At 43.1% G+C, this 25,037-nt stretch overlaps 1 protein-coding gene across 5 annotated transcripts in view; it reads left to right on the top strand.

Annotated features, from left to right (window-relative positions):
• SMYD3 (SET and MYND domain containing 3) overlaps positions 1-25,037 on the top strand; it is a 752,225-nt gene that overhangs the window by 708,804 nt on the left and 18,384 nt on the right. For all 5 annotated transcript variants that reach the window (XM_073011911.1, XM_073011909.1, XM_073011913.1 and 2 more), the window contains one exon: positions 21,617-21,725. In XM_073011911.1, coding sequence (XP_072868012.1) covers positions 21,617-21,725 — 109 coding nt within the window. The remainder of the gene's footprint in view (positions 1-21,616; positions 21,726-25,037) is intronic.

Here is a 25,037-nt window from a genome sequence, read left to right as displayed (position 1 = left end):
GAATTGGAAAATAGTGGAAATAGGTAAAATATAGGGCTTATAAAATTCTCTTTGGACTTCATTTGTCTGACACCAATATTTACTTTCAAGGAAATTTCCAGAATGCAGACCACACAATTGTACTTAAATATAAATAAAAACAATACTCTCAGGCCAACATCAAGAATTTGGGGTCGTCCCTGTTCGAATTACCCCAATCATTCATGGAATTCTATCATCAAATATTGACTATGGCTTGCTTCTTGGTCTATATTTTTTTATTGGAATCTTTCCTTGCTTATAGCTTGCAATATTGCAGACTGTTAAAAATCCTGAGTCTGTGCCAAAATGTACTGGGTTCTGGTGCCATTCCTGCCCCTGCTAGTTTGGTTAGAAAGGCCCCTGTTCCTCTGTGCAACAATTTTACATGTATACGTGAGGGGTGGTGGAGACCTTTGCCTCATTAGGGAGCTGCCTATACAAATATCTCTGAAAGGACTTACATCATAATAGCAATTCAGGTCCCTGAAGATGGCACATTATCATGGTCTGAATCTAGTGCCACGGTACACCTTGTCATGCCTACATTTCATTAAGGGGAATCATCCGCAAGCATCCCGGACTCGCAAAGCTCCTGGTGCTGTATTTCAAGAGGAGTTCTTGACTTCACCTTTAAAGGACACTCTGTGATAGAGAAACTTCAGGAATGCTTCCCTGACAGCCACCTCCTCAGTCCCCTAGGTCCATACCTCCTCCTGGAAGGAAGAAAGAATCGGCCCAGTTTCTGAAGCCTGTGGTAGGAACAAAAGATACACTGCTTGGCACATAATTAGAGTCATAAATAACTGAGTAAGTGGACTGTCCCCTAACTCACTTTGGGGTCTTATGCTGGACTCTGGCATGGTCTGTGATTATTTTCCACCAGAGAGTGGAACGAAGAATGTGGGAGTGGGGATGGTGGGCGTGGGAGGGAGTTACAGTGAAAGGAGCATGAAACCAGGAAGCAGATGTCAGGAATCTAGCCACTAGGTTAGCAAACACTTATTAAGCACCTTTTGTGTACCAAAGTTGATAGATCTGAGGGGCTTAGAGCTTGCTGCATGGCCTTAATGAGCCTATGGCAACTTTCTTGGCTATTTATTTATTTTTTATTATACTTTAAGTTCTAGGGTACATGTGCACAATGTGCAGGTTTGTTACATATGTATACTTGTGCCATGTTGGTGTGCTGCACCCATTAACTCGTCATTTACATTAGGTATATCTCCTAATGCTATCCCTCCCCCCACCCCACAACAGGCCCCGGTGTGTGATGTTCCCCTTCCTGTGTCCAAGTGATCTCATTGTTCAGTTCCCACCTATGAGTGAGAACATGTGGTGTTTGGTTTTCTGTTCTTGCGATAGTTTGCTGAGAATGATGGTTTCCAGCTGCATCCATGTCCCTACAAAGGACATGAACTCATCCTTTTTTATGGCTGCATAGTATTCCATGGTGTATATGTGCCACATTTTCTTAATCCAGTCTGTCACTGATGGACCTTTGGGTTGATTCCAAGTCTTTGCTATTGTGAATAGTGCCGCAATAAACATACGTGTGCATGTGTCTTTATAGCAGCATGATTTATAATCCTTTGGGTATATACCCAGTAATGGGATGGCTGGGTCAAATGGTATTTCTAGTTCTAGATCCTTGAGGAATAGGCACCCTGTCTTCCACAATGGTTGAACTAGTTTACAGTCTCACCAATAGTGTAAAAGTGTTCCTATTTCTCCACATCCTCTCCAGCACCTGTTGTTTCCTGACTTTTTAATGATCGCCATTCTAACTGGTGTGAGATGGTATCTCATTGTGGTTCTGATTTGCATTTTCTCTGATGGCCAGTGATGATGACCATTTTTTCATGTATCTGTAACTTCTTTTGAGAAGTGTCTGTTCATATCTTTTGCCCACTTTTTGATGGGGTTGTTTTTTTCTTGTAAATTAGTTTGAGTTCTTTGTAGGTTCTGGATATTAGCCCTTTGTCAGATGAGTAGATTGCAAAAATTTTCTGCAATCTGTAGGTTCCATTCTGTAGGTTGCCTGTTCACTCTGATGGTAGTTTCTTTTGTTGTGCAGAAGCTCTTTAGTTTAATTAGGTCCCATTTGTCAATTTTGGCTTTTGTTGCCATTGCTTTTGGTGTTTTAGGCTATTTCATCATCTTTAAGGTAACAGGGTTGAAGTAGGTGATCTTTACCTCCTTCTGGCTCTAAACAATCTGTGATTCATTTCAGTAGTTGGAAGTAAAGCATCCCCCCTCCTTTAATCTAGTAGGCATGAGGCAGGAATAACATCTGGCCTGCCGAGTCATGTGAATGCTGAGTAGAAGTGGAGGAATGCAGACCACAAAGCTTGTAGTCTATTCCAGCAGCTCAGAAAGTAGAAGCAGTGCTTCATAGGTGCCCTGCTCACCGTTCTCCGTGCCCTGTTCCCTGTGCTAGTCTGGTCACCGTTCTCTGTGCCCTGCTCCCTGTGCTCACCGTTCTCCTCGCCCTGCTCCCTGTCTAGTCTGGTCAGGTGGTTCAAGCCCATCCATGCATCTTGCATTTGCTTCACAGGACCAAGTGATTTAAAGGACACTTCAGCAGCAAGGTTGAGTGTGTGACCAGTACATTGCCCAGTTCGAAAGTCGACTCCCCACAGTGTGCTTGGGCCTCTACCACACACATGAATCTCCACTCTCTGTGGTTTGCTTTTGAAGAATCTGGGAGTCGCTTGTGCCCCAGAATCCTTTTCCTTCCCACAGATGAAAATGCAGCACATAGTTGTGTTGTCTCAAATTTTACCCATTAAAAATTGTTTTGAGTTGGTAAGAATTTCTCCCTCAAAATCTAAACTCATCTATGAAATTATTCATCATTAACACCTGTGATTTCATCTAATAAGGTGGTTTTGTTTTTATTTTTTTTTAATACCCCGATGAGATTAGACTTTTCCAAAGGAGGCTTGGCAGTTTTGACTGAGTAAAGAGGGAACTTCTGGGGAAAGCTGCTGTGACGAAGGCAGCGTTTGTGAGGCCACACTAAGAAGGCCGTTGGTGAGTCCTTCAACCCAAGGGAAAGAGAGAAATTGTCAGGAACTAAGAGGAATGGAAAGGGAGTGAAGACGGATGATGCTTACTTCACAACGTTGATGTGAACTGGTCCAGCACCTGGTCTGATGAACTGATTGTGGAAGAGACTCTGCCCCCGCAGGAACTGATGAGCCTGAAGTAATGGGAGCTGCGCGTGAAGAGCTGCCTCATAGGCCTTCAGAGAGAGGGAGGCAGAGAGACCTCCTTGCCCCAGCAGCAGCGTCAATGAGCCCATTTTAGCAAAAAGAGCTGTAATTTGCAAAAGCATTAAAAATCTGCTTCCAACTGTAAAAAATACTGAAATATCCAGGGCATAGCAAGGCTGTGGGTCGGCCCTGTGGCACGATGTGTGATCTTGAAAAGTAATGAAAGGGGAAGAAGGCGTTGTAAAGATACTGCTCTAATGAACACAATTCCGTTTGCCAGCATTTTTTCCTGCTGGCGAATTAGATTATTCCATCGACCTGGTAGAACATCAATAGCGTCTTCGGAGAATAGCCACCAGAGCTGAGTTACTCTATGACTGGAGTTTTGAAGACAACGTCATTTCACATTTCTCAGTTTTCTTTGATTTTGTGCTGAGAAAATGGAAGACTGTAATAAATATTTTCCACAAATGGTGTCTTAAATGGAATCACAGCTGGTAGCAACAGTATTCTGCTGTTTATTTGGATGTTGGATTCCAGGTTTTCTATGTGAAACAACCTTGCTGGCAGATTCACTGGTTTCACATTTTTCTAACACTTTTTTTGTTTGTTTGTTTGTTTGTTTGAAGGGATGAATTTGGCTTCACGTGTGAACCTGGTGGGCGCTGTGGGGTGGGTGATGCTGGGCCGTTGGCATGTTCATACTCAGTGGTCTCAGAGTGTGTTAGGGCTCTTGCGTTGGTTGGAAATATTTCAGTTGTATGATAAGAAGTTAACATGTCCATGACCATTAGGTGAGGTTCAGGGAGGCAGTGACGTGGACTGGAGAGAGCCTGGGTTCAGGAAGCACAGGCTGAGTTCTGATCTCAGCCCTTCTGTGGCTGTGGCAGCCTTGGCCAAATCAATGAGCCTCTTGGAAACTTGGGTTCTACATTGCGTTAGCAACATAATAATACACTGTACAGCTTTAATTAATGAAGCAGTGGATGTGAATTTGGCTTGTGGTGTATAAAGGTGTCATACTTACTGTACTTACATTTATTAGGTGGTATAATCTTTGTTGTTTTGATATCATACCCAGGTTTCTGTAGCCTTCTTTCTCTTCTTAATATTCTGTTGCCATCATCCCTCTGTCCACACGCCAACTCAGCTCAGTGCTTATTCTTACAAAGCTTTGTTCTCAACTAGTTATCATGGTAAGTTTTTAGGTAATAGATGTAGTATCTAGTGTCTCCAAGAGGGATTTTTAAAAAAAAAAAAAAAAAAAAAGAAAACTTCTACAAGTTAAAATAAATATAACCGTGGTATAGTGCCATCCTCAAAGGCTCTTTTAGAAAATTCTGGCTGGGCATCATGGCTCATACCTGTAATCTCAGTACTTTGGAATCCCAAGATGGGAGGATTGCTTGAGGCCGGGAATTTGAGACTAGCCTGGCCAATATAGCGAGACCCCATTTCTACAAAAAATAAAAATAATAAAATTAGCCAGTCATGGTGGCATACACCTGTAGTCCTAGCTACTTGGGAGGATGAGGCAGGAGGATCTCTTGAGCCAAGAACTTTGAGGTTACAGCGAGCTATAGTCACAGCACTGCACTGCAGCTGGTGGCAGAGCAAGACCTTGTCTGCCTGTCTCTCACTCGCTCTCACTTGCTCTCTCACTCTCGCTCTCTTTCTCGCTGTCTCTCTCTCACTCGCTCTCACTTTCTCTCTCTTGCTTTTTCTCTCTCGCTGTCTCTCTTGCTCTCGCTCTCTCGCTTTTGCTGTCTGTCTTGCTCTCACTCGCTTTCTCGCCCTCGCTCTCTTGCTCTCGCTCTCTCTCTCGCTCTCGCTCTCTCTCTCGCTCTCTTGCTCTCGCTGCCTCTCTCTCTTGCTCTCGCTGTCTCGCTCTCTTGCTCTCTCCCTCACTTTCTCGCTCTCACTTTCTCACTCTCTCTCTCCCTCGCTCTCTTTCTCTCTCGCTCTCACACTCTGTTTCTCTCGCTCTCACACTCTCTCTCTCTCGCTCTTATACTCTCTCACTCCCTCACTCTGTCTCTCACTCCCTCCCCCCCCCCTCGCTCCCTTGCTCTCTCCCTCTCTCGCTCCCTCTCTCTCGCTCCCTGGCTCGCTCTCTGACTCGCTCTCTCGCTCGCTCTCTGGCTCGCTCTCTCGCTCGCTCTCTGGCTCGCTCTCTGGCTCGCTCTCTCGCTCTCTGTCTCTCTCACTTGCTTGCTGTCTCTCTGGGGGAGGGGTGCCCTGTCTTTTGAAAGAAAACACCAAGGGGATGGGGAGCGGTTGGGCAAAGGGATCCTCATGGTGAGGAATCACCCACCCAAAAGGTGGGGTAGGGAAGTGAGTGTAAATTAATACCACTTTGGCCTTTGGACCGCCTAGCAGGGAGTGTGTGAAAGGCACAGTACTGCGTCTGCAAGTATAATAGAACCTTCCATGTGAGTGATAAAAACTTAGTCTGTTGATTGAAAGGACTTAGAGAGGCTCTGAGGTTATAATGTAATACCTGGATAAAGTGGAAATTACTTTAGTGGAGGATTTTTTTTAAATGCTTCTGTATTTTTTTACTGTAACCATTGTGACAATTTGTATTTTCAAAAGATGTCCACTACAATATCTCTTCTTCCACTTCCACACTCTCTGTAATGTAAGATTACCGTTTCCCCATCAAACATTGAGTCTGGCCTGGCATGATGGATCACGCCTGTAATTCCAGCACTTTGGGAGGCCGAGGAGGATGGATCACTTGAGGTCAGGAGTTCGAGCCTCAAGCGGTCCACCTGATCCAACCTTGAGGTCAGCCTGGCCAACATGGTGAAACTCCATCCTTACTAAGAACCCAAAACAATTAGCCAGGCACAATGGTGCATGCCTGTTATCCCAGCTACTCAGGAAACTGAGGCCATAGGATCCCTTGAACCCAGGAGGTGGAGGTTGCAGTGAGCCAAAATTGTGCCACTATACTCCAGCCCGGGCAACAAGAGTGAGACTCCATCTCAAAAAAAAAAAAAAAAAAAAATTCAGTCTAAATTCTCTCCCCTTGAATCTCGTTTTCCCTAAGTGATACTCTTGTAACTGCTAGAATGCAGCAGAAATGAATCAGTGTGACTTCCAAGGCTAAGATAGATGAACCCTTGCAGCTTCTGCCTTGGTCCTTGGCAAAACTCGGCTTTCCAGAAAGGTCATTCTTGTGACATTCCCTCTTAGAACCAAGCTGCCATGTTTTGAGAACCTAAAAGGAGAGGCCACTTAAGTACTCTTGTCGACAGTCCCTACTTGAGTTCATTTTTTGGTCACTTGAGCTCAGGTGCCAGAGGTGAAATGAAGAAGTCATCTTGGAAATAGATCTTCGAGCTGCTGCTGTTTTGAGACACTCTTGGCTATTTAAGTCATCCTAACTGAGGCCCAGATATAATAGAACAGATGGGAGATATTCCTGCTGTACCCTTTCTGAGTTTCTGACCCACAGAATATGTGACCTTAAGAAAATGGTTATTATTTTATACCACTCCATTTTGGGGTGGATTTCTTACACAGCAGTAGATGACGAGAACAACCATTTGACATACACAGATGCTTAGATACTTCTCCTGCAATGCTTCCAAACTAGCTTTTCCAAAGTACAGTGGAAAACTGGGAACAGGGGAGCAGTGTGGTAAGTGAACATCCCAGAATTAGCAAGAGAACTAGTGCTTGCTACTTCTGGTCATGAGTAGTGTACTTCTGTAGAAACACTTGAAATCACATCACACGAATCTCCAGTTTTACTCCTTTTCCAAAATTGTGTTAGCTTCTCTAGTTCCTTTCCCTTTGCATGCTAATTTTACAATACTCTTGTCTATATCTACAAAAACTCTTGCTGGAGTTTTGATAGAAATTGGCCTATATATCAATTTGGAGAGAATTGACAACTTCACTATGTTGGGTCTTCCAATGCACGAACACAGTATAGCTCTTTATTTATTTAGATCTTTCATCTGTGTTTTGTACATTTAGTATACAGATACTGTCCATGGTATTTTTAGATGTGTACCTAAGTATTCAATTTTAAATTCATACCTAAGTAGTTTTGTATTATTGTGTTTATTTTGGTTTTCATGTATGTCTTGCTAGTCTGTAGATGCATGATTAATTTTCATGTGTTGAGTTTGTCCTGCTGCTTTACTTAATTCACTTATTAGATCCAAAAATGTTTTTGAAAATTCCTTGGGATTTTCTACATAGGCAATCATGTTACCTGTAAATAGGGGCAGCTTATTTTTTCCTTTCTGTTCTATATCCTGTTGTTTTTTTTCTTGCCTTATGACACTGGCCAGTACCTCTAGTATTACATTGAATATGAGTATGGATGGCAGACATCCTTGCCTTTTCCCCCATTTTAGTGTGAAAACATTCAGTATTAATGTTTGCTGGTGGAAATAGTACCCACGTTGCCCTTGACTCAGTGCTCTTTGGATTCCCTCATCAGATCTGTAACTGGACAGCAGATGGAGATGCTCAGCCTACAGCCCGTTCTCACAATCCAGGGTGTTTTTATCTATTGGGAACTGGTTGACTGAAATGGCATCTTCTCTTATCTTGCTTTTCTGGTACATGAAACAAAATACACTGAAAACTAAACACTATAGAATGTACTTCTGTCAAGGCTCCTCGTATCTCAGCCTTCTCTTATCATGTTATGTATGAGATCTGCTGAGGCCAGTATTCAGTGTGACGCCGTTCCTACCACTTCTCTCCGCTCTCTACCGTGCTTTTTCCCAGGAGTTCAAGTCTGTCTATGGAATAAAGGTGTGAATTGGCTGAGGAGAGAGGGACCACAGTGAGTGAGTCTGTCGGCTGTAGGAGCCAGACCCACATGGTGCACAGACAGTTGTGCAGATTCTCGCTTGGTGCAGACTTGATTTCCGATCCATGATTCAGACAGTGTGAAGGGTCCTTGTCACTTTCCAAGCAGGCCGTCTTACCCTCATAGCATTTCACTAAGCATGGCCCTCAGCAACATTGTAGCTCAGAAGACCTCTTAGACTCTGGCATTAGGTGGTCTCTTTCTAGACTCAGGCATTGGCCCTAGTTTTAAAGTGTTTTAAGTTGAATTTAATTTTTTTATATTTAAATCTGTTTTTATATCTCAATAGGTATTTTAAAAATGGGAATATTGTATTAGAGGTACATTGTCAGATGCCACTTTGACTATGAGCATCTAGTTTAATCATTCAGTTACTGATTTTGTCACAGGCAGTCCTACCCCCTGCTTTAAATTGCCAAAATAGCAAACAAGCCGCTGATTATATTTGCAGAATTTGAAAAGCATGGCCAGCAGTTTCTCAGGACCATCAAGTCAAACCCAAATGGTTTTGCCACTTCTGTGCTGTCAGGTGTTTGAATTCCTGACTCACTTTGATGATGGCAAAATAAACAGTTTCCCAAAGGGGAGAAATCTTTCTTCTCGTGAATGTTTACTCTTCCCTCATCTTTTTCCCTTTCTTCCTCCCTTGGAGAAATACTGCTTGAGCAGTATTTATGGCTGTTGGTGCATTAGCAAAAACTGTCAAAATCTTACAAGTTGATAAGTACGAAATAACATTATTCATGGCTGCAGGGTCTCCTCTGGGAATAGGATTAAAGGAACTACAGTGATTTGACCTCTAAGTAGGGATTTGGTTCTGTAATTAAGTATAGGAAATGCATATACACTTCCACAATCTAGAAGGAGTGACACATAATTGGTTTAGAGGGAGGGTAAAGAACTAGCCTTTGTACCTGGCCTTTAGAGACTGTGGGAGGAAGAGGGTGCCTGAGCAAAGAAAGCTCTGAACACACAGGTATCAGACATAGTTTCTTTTTTAAAAAATTTAATTAATTAATTTTTTTTGAGGCATAGTCTCACTCTGTCACCCAGTCTGGAGTGCAGTGGCACAATCTTGTCTCACTATAACCTCTGCCTCCCAGATTCAAGTGATTCTCCTACCTCAGCCTCTGAGTAGCTGGGATTACAGGTGCATGCCACCATGCTCAGCTAATTTTTGTATTTTTAGTAGAGACGGGGTTTCACCATGTTGGCCAGACTGGTCTCGAACTCCTGACCTCAGGTGATCCACCCACCTCGGCCTCCCAAAGTGCTGGGATTACAGGTGTGAGCCACCAAGCCAGGCCTCCATCTTTTAAATGTATCTTTTACAGAGTAAATGCTTTTAATTTTGATGAAATCTAATTTTTCCATTTTTTTTCTTTTATGAATCATGTTTTTGGTGTCATATATAAGAACTCTTGCCTAACTCAAGGTCATGAAGATTTTCTCCCATGTCTTCTAACATTTTTACAAGTTTGTATTTAGATCAATGATCTATTTGAGTTCATGGCCTTATAGTTGACCTTGATACAAGTTATGAAGTTCAGGTTGAAGTTCGTTTTTCTTCCTAGACTGGACTATACATTTTCCAAAGAAGATATCCAAATGGCTGATAAACACATGAAAAATGCTCAGCATGATTAGCCATGAGGGAAATGCAAATCAAAACCACAGTGAGAGAGCACTGCACACCCACTGGGATGGATATAATAGAAAAGGTAGATAACAGGTGTTGTTGAGGATGGTTAAAAATGCCATGGTTACTCCACTGAGTTGTTCTTATGCCTTTGTAAAAAAAAAAAAAAAGAAGAAGAAATAATAATTGGCGACATTTGTGTGAATCAATTTCTTGAATTTCTATTGTGTTCCATTCATTTCATGTCTATCTCTTTGCCAACGCCACACCGTCTTGAGTGCTGTGGCTTTCTAGTAAGTCTTAAAATTGGATTGTGTGAGCCTTTCAGTTTTATTCTTTTTAAGAACTGCTCAGACATTCTAATTCCTTTGTGTTTCCATAGAAATTTTGGAACCAGTTTGTCTATATCTACAAATATCAAGCTTGGATTTTTATTACACTTTCACTAAGTTAATTTAGAAAGGCTCATCTTTACTACATTCCTCTTCATTTTTAAATGGTAGTTTCTCTGGGTAGAGGTATCTTGGCTGATACTTTCTTTTGACACTTTGTATCATTATCCTGCCCTCTGTCTTTATTTTTTGCGGGGCGGGGGCAGGGTGTAGAGACAGTATATCTCCTGGTTTGGGGTTGGGAAGTGAACATTTGAAATAATGTGTTGCCGGGCGCGGTGGCTCAAGCCTGTAATCCCAGCACTTTGGGAGGCCGAGGTGGGTGGATCACGAGGTCAGGAGATCGAGACCATCCTGGCTAACACGGTGAAACCCCATCTCTACTAAAAATACAAAAAAATTAGCCGGGCGTGGTGGCAGGCGCCTGTAGTCCCAGCTACTTGGGAGGCTGAGGCAGGAGAATGGCGTGAACCCAGGAGGCGGAGCTTGCAGTGAGCCGAGATAGTGCCACTGCACTCCAGCCTTGGCGACAGAGCAAGACTCCGCCTCAAAAAAAAAAAAAAAAAAAAAAAAAAGAAATAATGTGTTATAACTCTGCATTCTGTTTCGTTCTGAGCGTTGTTGGTGGGCATTTTGTGGTGTATGGTTTTGTAACTTGGACTTCAGCTGCAGAGTGTGGAGAGCGCAGTGGAGCTCATCCGTGTCGTCTTTGCTTAGTGTTTTACTCTTTTTCTTCTTTTTTGTGATATGGGCAGAGCACAAAGCTATGCAGAAGACACAGAGGACCTCTAGGAAATACCTTGAGCCTATAAGGCTTCCACTCCGCTGGTCACTTGTGCGTGAGAAGATACATCCAAGGTCCTCAAATCTCCCCTGGTTTTTACTTTTGACGAGGTTCTTTTGGGTCCCCCTTGTGTACATGCAATTTCCCAGTTACCCAGGTGATGTGGAGAGCTGGTCTCGTTCCTTCTAAGGCTGACTTGGGGGTGAATGGTAGATGGAAATAGCCTCAGGCAAGAAGACCATTGAATCCTGATTTTCTTACCCTAAAATATAGCTATTTTAAAAAAACAAACACTTCTCAATTTTTTGTCTACCTTAGATCAATTTCTGATGCCCTAAAGTGGTTGCCTTTGGCAATTTTGACTAGTCTTGTACTCATTTTCTATGGACAAGAATCACTAATTACTTTATACCATCATTACCAGTGTCTGCTTGAATAAGATTTTTTTTTCTTTCTTTAAGAATAAATTGAACTAAAAGTCCTTAGGACAGTGCCTGACATGAAGCAAAGGCACTAACTGCATGAACTGCTGTTACTATAATTACCATTATTGTTGCTAGTGACACAGACAACTAGGCAGCCCCAGTCCCAAGACATACCCATGGTTGTCCATTGCAGGATAATTTTTGTAAGGGATCCTCTTCCTCGCCTCTTATTTTTAGTAACTCCTTTGTTGTAGAGCAAGCGTCAGCAACTATTCTGTGAAGAACCAGGTAGTAAATATTTTCAGCTTTGCAAGCCATACATCCACCTACTTAATTGTGCTCTTGTAGCTTGAAAGCAACTGTGGACAGCATATAAATGAATGGACACGGCTGTGTCCTCACAAAACCTTATTTACAAAAGCATGTTGCTCATGGGATTTGGCTTTGAGGTGAAGTTTACCAGCCTCTGCTATCGCCGCACTTTCTCATGATTCTGCCTCTAAGCAGTGCTAGCTACTCTGCCGCAACAGGCTGTATTTTTTCTTCAAAAATCTTCAAAGAAGAGAACATCTCTGCTTCCCAGAACCTCCCAACACCTGTGCTGTGAAAACCCATCCTGTGACTTCTTCAAGGTCTGTGGGCTCTGAGTACTTGGCATCTGTAGTGACTGATTTCAATAAAAGTACCAGTAACACTAAAATATATGTCAACAACAACACATAAGTATAGTGTTAAACAACATTGTAGATACAGATACATACAGCTTGGTGAGCTCACTGATGCCAAACTATATTTCATCTTCTATCTTAAAGTAAATTGTGCAGATTTTTATTCATGTGTAATTTTTGTAACTCTCATCTTTTCTTTCCAAGCAAGGAAAGGGTATATAGGTATTTTTGAACCACAGTGTTCCTTTTTTATTGATTTAACACTCAATCTCTGAGATCATTAAATCCCTAGATTACCTATTAACCTGACTGCTCTCTGCAAAGTGGCTTTATACTAAGAAATTAAAACAGAACATTAAATCAGTTTTTCAGATGTTTAAAATTATTAAATAAATCATATACTGTGAAGGATATATAAGTCACAGATGAACTGTTAAAGAATTGTAAAGAAAGCATGTTACTTTCTCAGGTACTTTATGGATGTGGAGAGGCTTTAGAACAATTGAGTCTGACTGTTTCTCCAACTGATGTATATGCTACGATTATTGTGTATTTTAATTTTTTAACATATTGTTAACCCATAAAAATTATTTTGTCCGTATTCATAGATTTGCCCATATTAAGCATTCTCTTTGTCCGTTTTTTCTTGTATCTTACACCATCCATCTGGGATGACTTTCCTTCTACCTAGAATGTTAGAAATTCCTTTTGTGAAGATCTGGTGACACATTTTCAATTTTTCTTTATCTAAAGATATTTTTATTTCATCTTTGTCCTTTTTAAGAGATTTATTGAGAGCCAATTTATACAGCTTACAATTTCTCCGTTTAAAGTGTATACTTCAGTGGTTTTCAATATATTTAAATATATGTGCAACTATGACTACAGTCAATTTTAGAACATTTTCATCATCATCAGAAGCCTGCACCCTTCAGCTCTTCAGCCTTATTCTTGAAAGATGTCTTCTGGGACGTAGAATTCTAGCGGAGGAGTTTGTTTTCCTCCGGCGCGTGGCAGATGTCGTTCCACTGGCTTTCAGCTTCCACTCTTGCAGCCGCCTGTCAGCTCTCTGTGACTCTTTTGAATATAATCTGTTTCCTTCTGTTATCTGCAGTCATGTCTTACTCACCATTCCAAATAAGTTGGCCAAAAGGAAGGATTTCCTGCTAGACCCCTTCCTGCTGGGGAGACAGTGGACTTGCTCTTTGGTCCCCCAAGCCCTGCAGAGCAGGGGAGGACAGAGACTCCAGGCAGACCCGCAGTTTAGCCATTCTGCTTACTTGTCAGGAGTCCTTCTTCACTCACATTTTGGCCTGACAGTGCCTTACTATTTTGCCAGCATCTTACTGCTTTTTAGAATATTTCATCAAGCATTTTACATTGTTTTCAGTATGTTTCCATTGAATCGGTATAGCTACTATGCCTGCTGCATTTCTAGGAGTAGAATGTAAACCAGCTTTTATAAACTTGAACTAAAGCATTCAAATAAATTTAAACTTTTCTGAAAATTGTAAAATTTCTGCTGTAAGTTTCTTCTTGAGGAATGATCTCAATGATATGACCATCTTTTGAGGGCTTTAGTGTATACATTCAGAACCTTATCTTTTATTGCCCACATAATAAGGATAGACTACAGGATAAATGCAGTTTCTATAGGGAAAATCTCATTACCATTTTTTTTCTCAAGGATGTGTTAAACTAAGTTATGGTTATTTTATACGTCAGTCGTGGTAGCCAGTCTTTCTGAAATCCTTCAAGATGTCATCAAATGTTTCATACCCTAAAAAAATAGTGCTGTCATATATGAGACAGGCAAAAGGGCAGCATTATCACTATTATGAGTCTTCAAGAGGAAACTGTTTACATGAAGTGGAGGACCGTCCTGTCTGCCTGGAAGATGCCGGCCAGTCCTCACCCCTGTGCCACACTGAGGGCCAACCACACAGTCCCTGAGTTTTCCCTTCTGCCAGCCAGACTGCTTGTGAGCAAGGGAGTGAGGAAACTTTTAAGTCCAGCATGAAATGAAAATAATTGAACACGCTTAATATAAAAGTTACAAATATAGGCAGTAGTTTCTCAGTGTGATTTCTAGAAGGAAAGACCAAAACCCAAGTTTGGTTCATTATTGGATGCTTAGCCCTATCTGCAACATAAATCTTTCCCTTAATGAGGACGCTCATCCAGTATCATCTCAACATAAGAACATAGGTCTTTCCCTTAATGAGGACGCTCATCCAGAATCATCTCAACTACTCCAGGCTTTCCTCTGTGTTGCTGCCCATGCCACTTGTATTTTAAAAGAAACAGGCAAATGTAGAAGTAGTTCAAGTGGTTTGTTTGTTTGTTTGTTTGTTTTTGGCTGTGGAAAATAACCATTTTGATGCTATCATGCTTATTTTAGTGATTCCCCCCTCCCCCAGCATGTAATCTCCATGTGGGTGTAACAGTGCATTCCACTAATTACCATACATTTATTAACACTGGAAACTTAATACTAGTTTGTGTTTGTATGGAATTGTATACATTTCCAGATGCTCTCCAATCTCTTATCACATTAATTGTGAATAGTCACTCAGCTAATTGGAAGAGCCCTGTCTTCAGCCCAAATCTTGTTATCCCCTTTATTCTAATTTATCTACTGCTTTCCTACCCTCTGTGCTCCTAAGTGTGAATAACACGGACATTTCAGATAATTGAAAGTCTCTTTTATTCTTATTATCTGATTAAAGATTCTAATAATGGATCATGTGCAAGTAACTCTTAATTGTCAAACTAATAAGACTAAGAAAACCCGACTTTCAAAGAAATTATGTATTTTTAGAGATAGTCTTGTCTGTCACTCAGGCTGAAGTGCAGTAGCTCTGTCATGGCTCACTACGGCCTCAAACTCCTGAGCTCAAGTGATCCTCCCACCTCAGCCTCCCAAGTAGCTGGGACTACAGCTATGCAACACCATGCATGGCTGACTAATTAAATTTTTTTTTTCCTTTTGTAGAGATGGCATCTCACTGTGTTACCCAGGCTGCCCTTGAACTCCTGGCCTGGAGCAGTCTTCTCTCCTTGGCCTCCCAAAGCACTGGGATTAAGGGTGTGAGCCATGGCACCTGGCCTAAACCCCACCTTTTGAGTGAAGGACCTATTTGGTGAAAGTTTTTAAGAGAAGTAGAATGTATCTCAGTTTATGGAGTAAAAGAAATGCAATAAAAATTTCATTGCAATGAGACAAAAATCTCACTGTGACGTTGTCAAATTCTGCGTGACACTGCGGATTTTCTTTCTGTTACTCCCGTAGCGATGGGGGAGTGCAGATCCATCTTTCTTAATGAGGTGGAGCCAATAGCACATATCATGGACCAAATAAGAGCCGAGGGTTCCATCTGGGCTGGAACCCAAGTTCTTTTTCTTTTGGAAACAAGAATTCATGGCCCTGATCTCCTGTCACCAGCAGAGCACAGCAGTAGAGGTGATGGAGAAGCAATGAATCATCACCCACTTGGGAAACAGCACCTCTCTAGAGTAACAGCCTGGGTTAATTAAGGTCACAGTAAAAAATAGTTCTCCTTGTTCTGAGGTAGTTTCCTGACAGTAGGGCCCATCTTTCCCCTCCCCCAACTTTGGTTTTGTTTCCTCATGTTAGGACCTTCCCCCCGCCCCCGCAACAAAATGTATCATATTACAAATAAAGTTATCCTACCACAAAGGCATAAATAACTTCCATAAAACTGCTGCTTTAAATTAAACAGAGCCTAAGGAACATCAGATGACTGACTCCACGTGCCTCTCCTGCCTCTTTACCCATTTATTCCTGGCACATGACACTGAGTTTCTACGTTTACTTAAGACCTAAAACAAAGCCTTTTAATGTTGAATGTGGGCTGTTGCTCCCTCTGCTATTATTCTAGCTATCAAGTCTATGTCTAATGTCTTGAAACAACATTGGAAGGCTATCGTATACTGTTCATTGAATGTATCATTTCTGCAGAAGGCTCAAAATTTAGAAAAATTCCAAATCTTTTGAAACTTGAGGCTATCTACCAAAGTCCATCATTTCTAAAAGTGAAAAAGTAAAATCCAATGCCCCGATTATGAAAATTTTCAAATGTTCACAAAAATAGAGTAATATGATCTTCCATATGTCTATCATCCAGCTTCAGTAATTCTTATCAAGATTTTGCCACACTTACCTTATCCGTCATCCTTCTTCTTTTTCCCTTTGTTGAATTATTTTAGTCTTTGTGCAGTTCTTAGCATTTTGGAATCTGTGACTTGCTGTCTTTAGTTTTGAAAATGTTCCACCATTACAGCTATCTGTCTATCTATCTATATTGCTTCTGCCCCATTCTCTCCTTTCTCTCATTTGAGATTCCAGTTGACACATAAGAGACCTGTGCCCCTGTTTGTTTCCATTCCATTGTCTCTGTGTCTTTTGGTGGAGATATTCATTTGACCTACCTTGAAGTTAACTAATTCTTTCCTCAGCTCTGACTAATCTAATGCTAAGCTGTTAAATTCTTAATTTTAGTTTTCTATTTTTCAGTTCTAAAACTTCCACTGGTTATTTTTTACATAATTTCTGGTTTTCTGCTAAAATTCTTACCTATTATTTAAGTTCTGAAACACATTTCTGAGTTAAAGGCCGTGTATGAGAACCTTGCTGTTTCTGTACCTGCAGGTCTGTCTCGCGGTCTGTGTTGTTTCTCTTGGTTTTCAGAGAGTTCTTGTCTTTTCGTGTGCCGGGTTATAATGTTACCAAATGCAGAACATTATACAGAAAATGTGAGGTAAGTTGAGGCTGGGGATGATGTTGTCTCCTTCAGAGATGTTTACTTTTGCTTCTGGGAATCAGGAGAGAAAGAGACCATACCGTAATCCAATCAGGATTTGAAGTGATTCATTCTTTGTAGTGGCTGCTTTGTTTCTAATTTACTGTACTATGCCTAGATAGATTGTAGTCCTTTGGTGGTCAGAATTGAAAGCCAGGGATGTTTACTAGAGCTCCTTGTTATCATTGTTGATCCCTGAATTCCAGTTTCTGTGTCTCCTTTTCTATGAGATTGCCAGAAACGTTGCTCAGCTGGTGAGCCTGTGTCTACTAGAAGATCACCAAAGGGAAAAGCACCAATGAATACAAGGTTCACCTTCCATTCTTTCCATGATCCTGACTTTTCAAGATCTTGCTGCCTCAGTGCCTCCTTGATACCTTCAAACAGATTCTTAAAAATACTTTTTGGTCTGTTTTCCTGTTTTCAGCAGCAGATAAGCTGCTTGGTCTGAAATAAGCTACTCCACCATTGTTGGAAGCTGAAAATCTGCTGAAGATACAGTTGGCCCTCCAAATTCATGCCTTCTGCATTGAGTGATCTGTGCTTGATTGAACTGGATGCAGAACATGTGGATATGCTGGGCCAACTGTGCTTTTTATCTGCAGTTGGTTGAACCTGCAGATGCTGAACCTGGGGATTTATAACCCGGGGATTTATCACCTGGGGATACCATGGGCTGACCGTAAGAGCCTTAAACATCCACAGACTTTGATATTTGTGGGGATCCTGGAACTAACATCTTGTGCATACAGAGGAGTGACTAGATTTAAGTGAAATCTCAGATATTAGGTTTTAGGTCATTTAATTCATGTGCACCTCAGTTTTGTATTTCTGAAATATGTGGACATTTTTTCTTCCATCCACAATGCTGTTTCATGCTCAGATTTCCTGGATTATCTCAGAAATACCTTTTTACAGTTGTCTTGGCTGAGTATGGATACACGAGGTCTACACCTCGTATGTGATTGTTACATCTCCTACATCTCTTTTAATGTATAGTATTCTTCTCCTGCTACCATCTTTTTCTTTTGCTGTGATTGACTTGTTGAAGATCCTGGGTCCAGGCTTGTAGAATTTCCCATACCCCAGATTCAGCTGACTGCTTTACTTGTTCCTCTGTCCCTTGTTTTTCCGTATGAAGTGGGATTTAACTTTGCAGGCTTGATTAGATTCAGCTTCAGTGTGTGGGGTTTTGTTTTGTTTCACAAGGATAGTTGATAGGTAGTCAAAAATAATTCCTTCTGCATCCGATGGCACTTAGCGTCTAGTTATCCTACTTTGGTGAGGCTAAGATTGATCAGTGGATTCAGGTGGTAACAAATTAATCCATCCACTATACAATTCTTTACACTCCCCTCCTCTGCTGGCCGGACCAGCATGCTCACTGCCCCTGGGCATTCAGCCTCCCATCCCATCACCAGAGCAATCATCCATCCCTTCCCTTATCCCAGGATCCCATCATCATCTCCAGTGGAAACCCGCGGAGACTCTGCCGCTCCACTGATCACTGTGGTCCTGGCTGCTCCCAGAGCACACATTGTCTGTGCCCTGGTCAGGTGGCTGTCACACGCCTTTCTGTATCATGATTTCATTTGCTTCACCTGCAAACTACATGCTAACCGAGGGCAGGGACTCCCTTCGGACTTCTGCAGATCGCTTACGGGGCCGGACCCAGAATCCAGCATCGCATAGGTGCACCTTACCCCCTCACCTTCTCACTCCGACTCCTGCTTTAGTCCTCACAGTCCTTGGACACACCTGATTGCTGCTTCATTTTGGACCGTAATCCTGGTCTTTATTTTTGACAGTCCTATCAAAAAGATGACTGTCTTTTTGTCCTGTCAAGACTACTACCTCCAGGCCCTCTTCTCTCCCCATCCCTGCTCTACACCAGAAAATGGATAGAAGGCCAGACCCTTGGAGAATCTCCCAGCAGGAGTGAGCTTGACCAGTTCTCCTTGGAGCTATACTCCAGCAAGAAATCATGATTTTTATTCGGTATTGCAGCTGGGAGGCCTCCAGAAACAAAACCAGGCCCGCAATCGGCAGCCCCACAGAGCTGTGAGACTGCCCTGTAAGTATTTATTTGGAAGTCCCCGTTACAAGCGCTTCCTCATGCTCTCCTTAGTAAGCTCTACTGCATTTTGAAATATCCGAGTGACCGGGGCAGGTACCTGTCATGGCGTAATGATGCACCACTTTCTCTACCGTCGTCGAACTGAAATTTTCTTTCCTTCTTCTAACCGACATGACAGACATCCACTTTGTGGAGTGATTATTAGTGTAAAATCACTTTTTGACCTTTAAATTTAATGATGCCACATTCATAGCAATAATATAACACCCCAAATCCAGGTGTGCTTTTCAAGGAAAGTGACCAGGGCAATTACCCTCTGATAATGGCGTCCTGCACTTACGCCCTTTGTCTGGGAATCTTACAGTTATTTCTACACAAATAGATAATGATGTTCATTTTGTAAGGGGTGAGAGGTAAAGTGATGAAGAAAAATCCAGGACCCAGGTGTCTCCTTTGTTGTTCCCCCTTCTGCTCCCTTTTCAGCTTCTGTTTTTTTTTGGTTTTTTTTTTTGTTTTTTTTAAGATGGAGTCTTGCTCTTGTTGCCCAGGCTGGAGTGCAGTGCCGCGATCTCAGCTCACTGCAACCTCCACCTCCCAGGTTCAAGCAGTTCTGCCTCAGCCTCCCGAGTAGCTGGGACTACAGGCACATGCCACCATGCCCAGCTAATTTTTGTATTTTTAGTAGAGGTGGGGTTTCACCATATTGACCAGGCTAGTCTCAAACTCCTGACCTCGTGATCTGCCCGCCTCGGCCTCCCAAAGTGCTGGGACTACAGGTGTGAGCCACCGCGCCCGGCCCTTTTCAGCTTTTTAAGATGCAATGCCCAATCTTCTGTCGGTTTAAATACTTTCCTCCCAGGTACTGCTTTCTACTTTTTTAAGAGCATGAATGAAAACAAATGTTTCCATATCACAGTTCGTGGGGGGAAGAGTTAAGATTCAGCGAGAGGGAATGGTTTGCAGATATGTGTGCACTTGTCAGAGAGCATACCTGTCTCTCCTGGTAAATCTGCCTCATCACTATTACATAATAGAGCTTAGATGGGGTCCTCTGGGTTCATGGATGAAAAGCAGTTGGAACAGTGCCTGGCACATGGCAAACCCTGTAAAACTGATGGATTCTAGGATTATCTTATTGATGTCTGTGGGCAGGCACCTCCGTCCCTGGAGAAGCCGCATTTAGAGTGAGCCCTTGCTCATTCTCTCTGACAGTTGGGATACACTTCCCTTCTCCTACCCAGCCAAGCCTCTCCAAATCCTTGGGAGCCAGTGTAAGTCCAATTTCCCTGCTCCAGGAAGCCTTCCCCGGTCCAGCCGTCAGTCACCCCTTTGTCTTCACAATACTTGTATCATTTTCTCAGTTCAGTTCAACAAACTTGAACATCTAGCGTACATTAAGTTATGCCTTGCTTGGGCGCTGACTCATGCTCCATCATGTAACCTTGTTTTAACTTCTGCAGGAATGTGTGTCTTGTGTCTAATGGGATGATTCAGCCTTAAGGAAAAAACTTCTTTTTTTGAGACAGGGTCTCACTCTGTCACTCAGAGTGGAGTGCAGTGGTGTGAAACTGCAGCCTCAGCCTCCTGGGCTCGAGTGATCCTCCCACCTCAGCGTCCGAGGTAGCTGGGACTACAGGCATGCTCCACTACACCTGGCTCATTTTGGTATTTTTTATAGAGACAGGGTTTTGCCATGTTACCCAGGCTGGTCTCAAACTCCTAAGCTCAAGCAATCCGCCTGCCTCAGCCTCCAAAGTGCTGGGATTACAGGTGGGAGCCGTCGCACCTGGTCTGAAAAGCTCATTTAAACTGTGGTGTGTGTGTGTGTGTGTGTGTGTGTGTGTAGGCATTTCCCCCAGAGACAATTGTGCATATACAGCAGGGGCTCAGTATTCTCTAAGAGTAGGGGTAGGGAGTATTGGTGCCAGAACAGGCCAAACTGCTCATTTTTGGTTAAATTCAATGTGGTAAATTCTTGTTGAATTGAAGTAATACAGCTCTTCACAGGGTCTGAAACACCCCGAGGCTGGAGGTGTGTGCAGTCCTCTTTCTTTGGTCCACGACAACACCGTATTCTATTCTGTTCTATGTGGAAGGGATCCAGCATGGATGGAGTTCCTCCTGCACGTCAGACGTCATGGAGAACGCAGATGTGGTACCTGAATCAAAAGCATTATAATCCAGTGAGATGATAAATAAATACACACGTGCTTATAAGAAAGGTGTTCCATGATGGACTCCACAGCTGAGATTCAATCAAAGGGCTTTGCGGTTAAAAGGGGGATGTGGTAGTATCTAGTTGGGGGATCATGAAAACTTTATTTATTCAACAAATATGTATTGAGAGGCAATCTTCTGTTCTAGGGCTCTGCTAGTGCTAGTGCTAATGCTTCATGGAAGAGCCTGGAGGAGATTAGCACCTGTTCTCCCCAGCGCATCCCTCCCAAATATCAGTGCAGAGCTCCAAACTTTTGTTTCTCTTCTCTAGTGTTTATGAGGGAGACCTTCTAGTCCTATCATTTTTTTTCCCTAACACAAAATGCGGAGGAGCTGGAGACTGATTGTGGATTGTGTGTTAATTCCCCTCAGTACTGCATTCTCCTGGATTGTAAAGCTAATTTCCTTATTAACATTCACAGCTGGTGTTTGCTCCTACTTTCATAGTCTCCTGATGAAATGCTGACTGCAAAGGTGAGAGCTGCTGACACTGTTTGCTGTGTGGTTTCTTCCAGGATTTTTTTCCCAGGAAGCCATCCCGTCAGAGGGGTTCAAGTGATGAAAGTTGGCAAACTGCAGCTACATCAAGGCATGTTTCCCCAAGCAATGAAGAATCTGAGACTGGTGAGTGTGCCAAGATCTCACATAGTTCTGCCTGGCATCCTTTTTTTCTGCTGTTGCTGAACCCCTTTGTTATTGGTTAGCAGCTCTACATGTATGTGCATGCATACACACGCATGCCCAATGTGTGCTGGTAAATGTTTAACAGCCACTCTGGAAAAAAAACCTGCTTTGTGACATTTGCCTATTTCTGTGATGCAGGCATGCCAACCATGGCTGATTTTAAATGTAAAATCAACCTTCTTGTAAAAATAATCTTAACAATTACTCTTGCACCCTGGTGCAAACCAGCCTCAGAACACCACCGCTCCCGTGCCCTCTCCACAAGGTCAACTCGTTGTGCCTCCTCCCCATTGCCCACAGAACAGTCTATATCCCTTGCATGGCAAGCCCTTGACCCTCTTTGTGGCAGATCAGCTTTGCAGCCTCTTCTCCCCACCCTTCCTCTCTCCCTTTCCACCCACCCAGTGCTCACTGCTGCTCACCAGGACCCACCGTGACCCTGAACTTCTCACTCCTCTGTCTTCACACAGCTATTTCCTCTGCCTTAAACGCCCTCCCCATCACAACCCCCTGGGCTTGACAGAACTCTGTAATCCTTTAAGGCCTAACTCCAGTGTTACTTTGCCGTCCTACCCCTGCAGCTCTCTGCCCACCCTGCCAGGAGAGCCCTTTTCACATCGCAGTAGGCATACCTGATGGCCACCCCTACCCCTGCCCCCAGGAGAGCGTGAGGGCTTCGTGGTTATCATGGTAACCAGCTCAGTGCCATGAAGGGATCTGGAACTTAGGAAGTATTCATTATTGGGGGAAGGAGAAGGAGGAAGGGAAGGAGGTCAGTGAATATGGTTCTAGTAGTAAGTGTCAAGAAACTAAACGGGAGAACTGGTTTAGGGTTGGAATACCTTGTTAAAACACAATGGTTAGTTTCACCCGCTTAGGGAGTCTCCTCTGCCCAGAGGGGCCCAGGACTCTCTGCTGTCTGGCCCAGGGCTCTCTGCTGTCTGGCTTTCCCACCTCAGCAGAACTTCCTCTCCTCCAGTCCGTGACCCTTCCAAAGGAGAGCTCACATGCCCACCTAGCCAGGCACCGGTGGGTCATATGGAGACCTGGTGTGTGGGTATCATAGGAAGCACTTGACACTTTAACAGGACCCTCTGGGCCGCCATGCCCTTGTGTGCGGAAGAGTGGCGGTGCAAGGATTGGGCATCAGGGTTGCTCAGGGCGTGTCCAGGGACCGGCTGATCCCGTAACATTGGCAGCCGCCCACATGGACCTGAGAGAAATGACAAATGCCTGAGGGATTCTTAAAAATAAGATTCCCCAGTGCTCATTTTTGCTGAATGCTAGCCAGAGTGCCTTTATTTGATCTTTAAATAAAGTCAGCATGTGGCCAACAGGAGTAACACTTGGATTTCCTGAAGGCACTCAGCTCTTCCTGTTCTTTTTATCATGTCTGGCATGTTTACCCAGGCTGGGGGAAGAACACCACACTGTCTGTTGCAGCCTCAGGAAGAACTTTCCTTTTCTGGTCTTGGGGGGTACTTAGCCAGTCGAATCAGCAAAGTGCAGAAGATCCTTATTAAGGGCTTACTGTGTGAAAGTCTTAGCAGAAAAACGATGTACAGGAAATTTCCTAATGTATGATATACCCAACACAGGGCCACCTGCAAGCAAATGTTTGTAAGTGATCAAACTAGACCTTTGTGTTTATATGGGACTAGAAACTATGAATACTGCTCGTACATACATGATACGTGATCATACTTAGTCCTCATGACAGGTGACAGCTGTATGAGGTCAGCGGGACAAACAGGAATTCCTTCCTATTTGAAAATGAAGGCGCTCAGGTTTGGAGACATGCAAGAGCTCACTGAAGTCACACGAGGCAAAGCCAGGTGCATTTGTTCCGTTTAATTCAACACGGTGATCAGATACTTCTGCTACTTTGGATAAGACCCAGGCTGGGTGCAGTGGCTCACATCTATAATCCCAGCACTTTGGGAGGCCGAGGCAGGCAGATCACCGGAGGTCAGGAGTTCAAGACCAGTCTGGCCAACATGATGAAACCCCATCTCTACAAAAATACAAAAACTAGCCAAGCATGATAACAGGTGCCTGAAATCCCAGCTGCTCAGGAGGCTGAGGTGGGAGAATCGCTTGAACCCAGGAGGCAGAGGTTACAGTGAGCCGAGATTGCACCATTGCACTCCAGCCTGGGTGACAGTGTGAGACTCCGTCTCAAAAAAAAAAAAAAAAAAAAAAAAAAAATCAGTATGGTGTATACAATTTAATGGAGGAAATAAACATGTGTACAAGTCATTAAATCCAGGCCAGAAACCAAGGCTCTGTTCTTTCCCTCTAGACTGGTCCAGTTAAATAGATGAGGCTGTCTAGTAAGATCAGTGTGTAGAAATCCCTTAAGCTCTAGCCGAACTCCTGTTGCCAACTTGGGGAAAATAAGGGAGAGAAATCAGAGAAGATTTAGATTGCTGCTTTTCTTTCCGTGAAGCTTTATTCATTGCCATTGCATACAGAACTCTTGAAGGAGACATCTAAAACCCCCAGCTATGAGGACAAGCCTGAACAAACCCAGACAGACATCTCGCTATTATCCACATCAGGATAATGTGGCCTGGGCTGATGGTACTGACCATCACCAGCCCTTCTGATGACCCTCTTACTGCCCTTTCCATCCCTCATGCCCAGGTCTGTTCTGCTGCCCTCATACCCTTCTGATGAGGTTGCATCGCCTCTTTCAGAAGCTTCTCTTGGTAATCATGTTAGCTTTTTCTGTTCTTGGTACCAAGGTGGAGCTCAGGCATGCGCCCCGATAGATGCCAGTTGAAAGGTGTTCTGGGAGCAGCATCAGATTATCTGTCATGAGGCCTAGGGTTAAATGGTGGCCTTACCCAAACTTGCTGTGTGTCTCTACAAAAGTCATTGGGTCTCTTGCCGAGGTCTGATGATCAACCAAGGAGCAAACATGCACTCCTGGCAGAGTCGTAGAAAGAGTGCAAGGATTTAGAGTCACTAGGTCCAGGTTCCAGTCCTACCATTTGCATTAATCTCTGAATATAATTTCATTTGTAAAAGGAGGCTGATAGCTCTCCCACAGAGTTGTTTTGAGGAGTAAGCGAGGCAATGCACAAGAGTGTGCTTACCAATCTCTAGCATTTTGAAACTATTAAAGATGGGTATTGTTACAGGAACTCTTGTTCTGATCACTCTCCCACTAGCTGGTCTGTTCAGTACTTGTGTTTGTAGTTTGGGGTACACGGTGGTTCCTCTGGTGAACAGTTATGTTCTATGCCT

Source organism: Chlorocebus sabaeus, chromosome 25, assembly GCF_047675955.1.
Source record: "Chlorocebus sabaeus isolate Y175 chromosome 25, mChlSab1.0.hap1, whole genome shotgun sequence".
Classification (NCBI taxonomy): Eukaryota; Metazoa; Chordata; class Mammalia; order Primates; family Cercopithecidae; genus Chlorocebus; species Chlorocebus sabaeus.
The sequence above is the reverse complement of the archived record's forward strand: the minus strand, read 5'-3'. Positions and strand labels throughout refer to the sequence as shown.